Raw genomic sequence first — 7,371 nt, 5'->3', positions numbered from 1 at the left:
CCCCCCCCCCACACCTCCAAGGCGTGGCTGGGCTCTCAGAGGTAGTGGAGGCAAGTGAGGGCGCTGGAAGGTGAGAAGTTACAGGTCCAAAATGTGCCTCCTCCAGCTCTGGAACCCCAAACTTTCCCCTCCCTTCTCCAAGCCTTGAGAATTAGTGTCCTCCCAAGGGCCTGAGTGGAGAAATCAGGGAAGGTGTGCCCCCCTGTGCACATACCCATCTGTTCCTCCCCCATCTCCCGAGGCCCACAGAGCTCCCTGAGGGTTGGGAAAGGGCTGAGATCTGTGATCTCTTGGGATGGATCAGCCTCCTTCAAGCGCCCCCCCACCCCACCCCTCGCAGGGCTGAGTTCTGAGGCCCTGGGGCACAGGTCCGTGGAAGTGGTGAGGGGGTCCTCTAGAGGAAGGGGGACTTATGGCACGGAGCAAGGCTGGGGGTCTAGGGAGACACACGGGACACTCTGTAGAGAATTACGGATGAGGGAGGGCTCTCTGGGGAGGGGCCTCGAAATTGCTCCAGTAACAAAGCCGGTAACCAACAGGGACGGCCGGGCTGGAGTTGCAGGTAACTGAGGGGGCTGTTCTTCGCAAGAGGACCTGGGGAGGCTCCCGAGGGGAAGGGAGGAGGCTGTAAGTGGGGACCGAGGAGAGGGGTAGATGGCTTCCCAGGAGGAAGGGAGGCCGAGTCCCAGGAGAGGAGGCTGAATCTCTGGAGGCCAGAGGACAGCCAGTGCAGCACGGAGGCGGTGGTCTCGAGGCGCAGGCCGAGTCCCTGGGGAGGACCCTAGAAGCCCCGGATGTGGCAGTAAGCCTCCAGGCTGGCGAAGAGGATGTACAGGAACCAGAGGCCCAGGAAGAGCGCGGTGGTGGCGAGCTTGGGGCCGCGCGGGCCGCCCAGCTCGCCGCCGATGTGCGGCCGGCGCCGGTACAGCAGCACGGCGATGCCCACGAAGGCGAAGACGGTGAAGAGCGTGACGGAGAAAGCCAGCGTGCCGGTGCGCACCTCGAAGGGGCGGCCCTGCACCGCCCAGTACACGGCGGCCACCGACCAGGCCACGCCCAGACCCAGGAACACGTTCACGGCGTTGGAGCCCGTCACGTTGCCGATGGATGCGTCGGCGCACTGGTCCTGCAGCGCCGCCACCTTGCTGGCGAACGTGTCTGCAGGGGCAGAGACACCGCGGGTCAGGGGGGCTCCGCGGGCCCCCCACGAGCATCCGCCTGGCTTCGTCAGTCACTTGCTCCCCAGAGACCCACCAGCACCCCGCTGGCCCAAGGATCCGGACTCCTCACCCCAGTGTCGCGCGGGTCTCGCCTCCCACTCCTGGAGTTCTGTGCCCTTGACCCCACCCAGGGGGCAAAGTCGATCGCCATCTCTGTGCCTGCTGGCTACAGGCCCTGCTGCCTGCTTTCTATGGAACGTGTCTGCATCCAGTGGGATCCACTACCTACTCTCTGGAACTCAGCGCCTCTCTATGGGACCTGCTTTCTTTGGGATCTGCTGTCTACTTTCTAGGGAACCCACTGCCTGCTTTCTACGGAATTTGTCTGCGTCCAATGGGATCCACTACCTACTCTCTGGAATTCCCTCAATGGGACCTGCTGCCTGCTTTCTATGGGACCCGCTACATGGTTTCTATCAAGTCCTCACCTTGTTTCTATGAGACCCCTCTCCCATCACCTGTCTCTTCAATGCCCTGCCACCTTCTTTCTATGGAATCCATCGTCTGGTTTCTGCCATTTCCCACCACCTTAGTTCTGTGGGACATCCCATTTGTTGCTTTGGGGGAGGATTTGGTTGACATGTTGAATCTATGGGCCATCCTGCCCAGTTTCTATTATTCCCCACCATCGCCTATGTTCTATGGGGTCTGCTGCTTGCTCTCTACAAGACTTGCTGCCCGCTTTCTGTGGGACTCAATCTGCTTTCTGTGGGACACACACACTACCGGATTTTTGTGGAATCCACTCTATTCTATGGGGCTTGCTGCCTGCTTTTGCTGGGAATCACTAGCTGTTTCCCATGAACCCACTGCCTGTGTTTCTACAGTCCCAATTACCCCATTGCCACCTGGGTGGACAAAATAAATATTAGGCCCCAGCCACGTGGCACCCCTTGCCCGCCCCTCAATTCCCCACTTGGCTTCTGTCAAGCATACGGCTTCGCTCCTCTGGCCTCCACCCATTCCTCAACATCTTGCCAAGACTGCAAGTCTCTGTTTTGGAGGGCAGGCTTCACAGACCCATTCACCAATGGTGGCTTTCTACAGGACCCATCACCTGCTGTCTGAGCCTACAGCGCCACCACCTGGCTGGTGAACGCATTGATGTGGAAAAGCAAGGTGTCTGCCTCCACGCGTGGTCTCCTCACTCCTAGAGGAATTTCAGTCTCTTCCACCTGGTTTCTAAGGGACCCTCCCTCAGATTTTGGGGAAAGAGGGGATCACGTACACTGTAGTCTCTGAGGCCTCACTATCTTATTTCTATGGCACCTCCTCCAACATGTGGTTTCTACTCTGACTCTCATCTTAGTTAAAGCTTTGAGATTCATTGGCCTGGTTCCTATCATGCCCAGCAACAAAGGTCTGTGGAATCTTTCATCTGGTTGCTTGGCAGGGGGAGGAAAGGGAAAATGAACATCTTGTTTCTGTGGCGCTCACTGCATGGTTTCTATGAAGTTCCCACCTTATTTCTATGGGACCCTCCTTCCAACACCTGTCTCTTCAATGTCCTGCCACTTTCTTTCCCTGGGATCCATCGTCTGGTTTCTACCATTTCCCACCATCTTAGTTCTATGGGACATTCCACCTGCTTGCTTTCGGGGAGGATTCAATTCACATGTTGAATCCATGGGTTCCCTCCGCCTAGGTTCTATTATACCCACCTGCCTATTTCCAAGGGACCCACCATATGGGTTCTGTATGATTCCACCACCTTATTTCTGCAGGGCCTTTCTCTTAGGGTCCACCTGCCTGGCTTCTCTGAGACACTCCCCCAACAAGCGGTGTCCTGAGGGGTTACCGGGGATGGAGGTGCCCAGGGCCACGAAGACGACAGCGTTGACAGAGTCCTTGAGGCCAACGGTGCAGCCAAAGTGGGAGGCGAGGTCCCCAATGAGGGCGGTGAGCAGCCCGATGACCAGGATGCAGACACCGAAGCAGGCCCAGCCGTGGCAGTACTCGGTGGGGGGCACGCAGGCGAACAGAACCTTCCAGAACACCGTCAGGAAGTGCATGACGTAGTCAAAGCATGACGGCAGTCGCTCCTCCCGGGACCCGTCCTCCTCCTCCTCCTCGTCCCCTGTGGGCACACGACCCAGCTGGGGCACACACCCATGCCTCCTTCCTCGCCTACAGAGCCCCCCTTTTGTTCAACTTCTAGGCAGCCAGTCCCCAACGAATTGCTTTCTCAGAATCCCTGGCAGCTAAGAGAATGTATGGGCCCAGGTAAAAATATTCATTTTCTCAGAATCATTTGAAGCTAGAGGAGGCCATGTGCCCAGATAAAAATATGCAGTTTCCCAGGATCCCTTCTGCTAGGGGTGGCCATGTCCCTAGCTAAAGATATGCCTTTCCCAGAAGCCTTTACAGCTACTGACAGCCAAGTCTGCAGCTAGAAATATTCACTTCCTCTGATTCATTGCAGCTGACAGTAGCCACATGCTCAGCTAAAGGTGCTCACTTTCCCAGAATCCCCTGAGACTAGAGAGAACCATGTGCCCAGCTAACATTAGTCACTATCCCAGAATCCCTTGAGGCTAGCAACAGCACTGTCCTCAGATAAAAATATTCACTTTCCCAGAATTCCATGCAGCCAACAGCAGTCACATCCTCAGCTAAATACTTGGTTTCCCAGAGTACCTTGCGGCAGTGGTCGTGTGACCCAGCCTGGCCATGAGACATAAACAGAGGGTTTCTGGAAAGCTCTAACTTTCCTGATAGGGGTACTGTTGTTATAGATGTGTTTTCTGAGATTTGTAAAGGATGCATCATCCTTAGAGCTGTTTGTGTCACCTATTGTGGCCGAATTTGACCCACTTTTGACCTGCAGTGACTTGTGTAATGGGAAAGTGCAAATGAAATGTCTTCCTACCTCACCTGAAACTCATAAGCAGAAAGCAATGAATGAGAAGCAATGAACACACTTGAGTGTGCCACGAATTACATCTGGAAGGATGCTGATAAGAAACATTGTAACCCCTGACCAGTTGCTCACAGCAAGTCAGGAAATAAAAGCCAGACCAGCCACCAAATCATGAAGCCACTTTCCATGGTCCCACCCAATGGTTCCTTGGAATGTCAGGGAGCATAGGACAGCTGGTGGCAGTGGAGGCAGAGAGAGACTGGTGGATTTGGGGATTCAGGTCACATATCCCTTTCCCACTTTTCTAGCTCACTTAGCCACTTGGCTTGTCAAAGAAATAAATGGTTGAAGTTGTAAATGCTTAACTAAGTGGTTTGTGAGGCTTCTCGGTTCTGCATGTTGCATCACGAAGAAAATGTTTTTGCTGCGACCCCAAGTAAAATGCAATTGGAAACTAGAACTGGAAACTCAAACGCAACAGGCACTCTGCCCCTTCCTGCTTCCCTGCTTTCTTTCTTCCTGCCTGGAATATGGACTTGACACCTGGAGGTACAGCAGCCGTCCTGCAACCATGAGGACAACACCTGGGAATGGGAAAGAGAAATAAAGAAGGGGCCTGGGCCTTTAATGACATTACTGAGCTGCTGCTAACTCTTGATCGCCTCCTACAGATTTTTTTGTTCCGTGAGAAAAAATAAAGTCTAGTGTGCTTAAGCCACTTACGGTCAAGTTTTCTGTTGTTTGCCACTGAACGCATCCCTAATTGACCATACTGAGACATGGCGGAGGTCAGAGCAGGGAGGACACACTCTTGGGAGGGAGGGGGCTGCTATCACTCCATCTCCTGGGGCTTCTCCCTGCCCTGCTCCAAATCCTGCCTTGGCTCCCATTGCCCTCAGATCCAGGCCCACACTCCTGAGCTTGGCATTCCAGTACCCACAGGCTCTGGCCTCTGCTGACTTCTCCAGCCTCTCCCATCTAGAGGGAGCCTCACGGGTATGCCTGTGGTTCTGGAGCCGACCCTTTGGTGTCAAACCCTGTGTGATCTTGTATCAGTGTCCTAACCTGTCTGAGCCTCTGGATGTCTATTTGAGAAATGGGAATAATAATCAGATCTGCCTCAAGAGAGGGCTGTGATAACTACATGAGTCAGGCCATATAATGTGCTCTCTATGGGGCCTGGCACATCTCCACTGTGACTGTCATTGTTGCAGCCATTGTTGAAGGCCCATTCCGGTGCCTGGGGGCGGGGATTCAAAGATGCCTGAAACCAAGTCCAGCCTGCAAAGAACTTTCCATCGGGAGGTAAAGGAAATACAAAATCACCTCTAAGTGCAAGATGGGACATGATTCATCCCCTAAGGAAGCGAGAACCACCCTTCCTCAACACCTCAAAAAGCTTTGTGCTCACGTGAGGAACCAAAAGGAACAAAGTACAAAATGATCAAGCCCCAGATACTCGGGATACATTCATTAAATGAGTTCGTACAGGAAATGGACTTCAAAGCTGCCTGACGCTCAATCTGTCTTCATCCTTGTCATCATCGTGATTATTATTTTACTGTTGTTATTACCATAATGGTTTTATTCTTCCTCTGATCTAATCACTTGCTTTCTATAGACCCATGGCCTCCACGACCACCATCTCACACCCACAGTTTCAGTTTCATGCAACCCTCTTACCCTCACTAAGCCCCTACAGGGACCTCCCTGGCTCCCCACTGTTCTTGAAGCTCAAATTCCTCACCACATCCTCTCAGACCCTGCATGACCCATCTCCTGCCAGTTTTGACAGCCTCAACTCACACCCCATCCCACCCTCTCCCCCTTCCTTCCACAGGCTCTCTCCACTTCCAGGAGTTCCCCTCACTCAAAACACACTCCATGAGGAAAACAAAGAAAAGAAAAGAAAAAAGCTCCATGGCTCCCCACTGCACCTAAAATGACACCCAAGCCCTCTCCTGTGGCCTCTAAGGCCTTTGGGGTCTGAACCCTGCTCATCTCTCATGCCTCATCCCATGCCTTTTCTTCATGCCTGAAACCAATCACCCTCCCTAAATGTGCCATAATCTTGCACATTTCCAGACCCCGGTTTTCCCTCTGCCTGGCTCCCTCCTCCTGGCTAACTCTTATTCCTATTTGAAGACTCAGATCAGAAGGCTCCTCCTCCAGGAAGCCCTCCCTGACCTTCATGTTGGGTCAGACACCCGATGTGGTCTCCCATAGCTCCCTGGGGACCCCGTCCCAGTCCTGCCCAATCTGGGTTGTCACTCTCTTGTGACAGGTTGTTTCCCCCACTGGACAGTGAGCTCTGTCAGGACAGGTCCCGAGCTGTCATGATCATTTCTTTGTCCCCAGCAATGGCCCTGTATAGGACCGGGTCCAGAGGATCCTTCAGAAGTAGATGTTGGAAGAATGTGGCTTCAGAGGGAGATGCCACTCCATTTCTATTAGGCCTACAATCTGGTATCTCTAGGCCTGCTACCAGGTACTTTTCCATCCCTGATGGCTGGTTTCTTTTGATCCCACCGACCAGTTTCTTTCCACCCACAATTCCTCGTGTGTTTTCAGTTCCCACCAGCTTGGCCTCCCTGAAGGAAACCTGATGTTATTCAAGGGACAGAAGTCCTGAGTTCCACCCTGGTCCTTTCTGCATTCCCTGAGGGACTTCAGGCCAGTCCCTCTTATGTCTCTTAGCCTCAGTTTCCCCAATTCCTATCACAGATGGCCAGTGTTGACCTCCAAGATTGTCTGTGAATCCATGTCATCATATATCTGGCCACAGGGGGGCAGTGTGAGCCTGTCTGAGGCCTAAGGGGGTGAGAACCCGCTCAGGTGGGAGAGCTGGGTGCCCCCCCCCCCAGACCGTCTCCATAGCAACAGAGGAACCCAGGCTGTGTGGAGAGGCCATGCCATTTAACCTGTTTCCACCCTCCAATTACCTGAGGCCAGGAGAAAGCCCGGGCTGGGATCCCACCGCTTCACAGCTCTCCACCTCTGCCCCTGTCTCCACCAACTTTCTGTGTCTCTGTGTCTACCTGCCTCTCTCTCCCTCTGGCTCTCTGCGTCTTCATTTTCTACACCTTTCATGCTTTCTCCGCATCTCTGTCCTCCTCTGGGATTCTGTGTGCCTCTCTGTGTGTCTATCTCTCCTATTTGTATACTTTCCCTATCTTTTCCTTTGTCTTTCTGTATCCGTTTCTTAGTCTTTTTCTTTGAGTATCTCTGTGTCTTTCCTATCTTCTTTCTCTTCTCTGTTGCTCTCTGTCCTTTTCTCCATGTCCCTCTTTC

The 7,371-nt window shown here is 53.4% G+C and overlaps 1 protein-coding gene across 1 annotated transcript in view; it reads right to left on the bottom strand.

Annotated features, from left to right (window-relative positions):
- Positions 1 to 781: 781 nt before the first annotated feature.
- SLC8A2 (solute carrier family 8 member A2) overlaps positions 782 to 7,371 on the bottom strand; it is a 31,210-nt gene continuing 24,620 nt past the window's right edge. Inside the window, exons 10-11 of the mRNA XM_007458474.1 lie at positions 3,019 to 3,297; positions 782 to 1,158 (exon numbers count right to left, since the gene is read on the bottom strand). Of these exons, the coding sequence (XP_007458536.1) occupies positions 782 to 1,158; positions 3,019 to 3,297 (656 nt within the window). The remainder of the gene's footprint in view (positions 1,159 to 3,018; positions 3,298 to 7,371) is intronic.

The sequence above is a fragment of the Lipotes vexillifer genome, unplaced genomic scaffold (assembly GCF_000442215.2).
Source record: "Lipotes vexillifer unplaced genomic scaffold, Lipotes_vexillifer_v1.1 scaffold371, whole genome shotgun sequence".
NCBI classification, from domain to species: Eukaryota; Metazoa; Chordata; class Mammalia; order Artiodactyla; family Lipotidae; genus Lipotes; species Lipotes vexillifer.
This window is presented reverse-complemented; position numbering and strand designations above follow the sequence as displayed.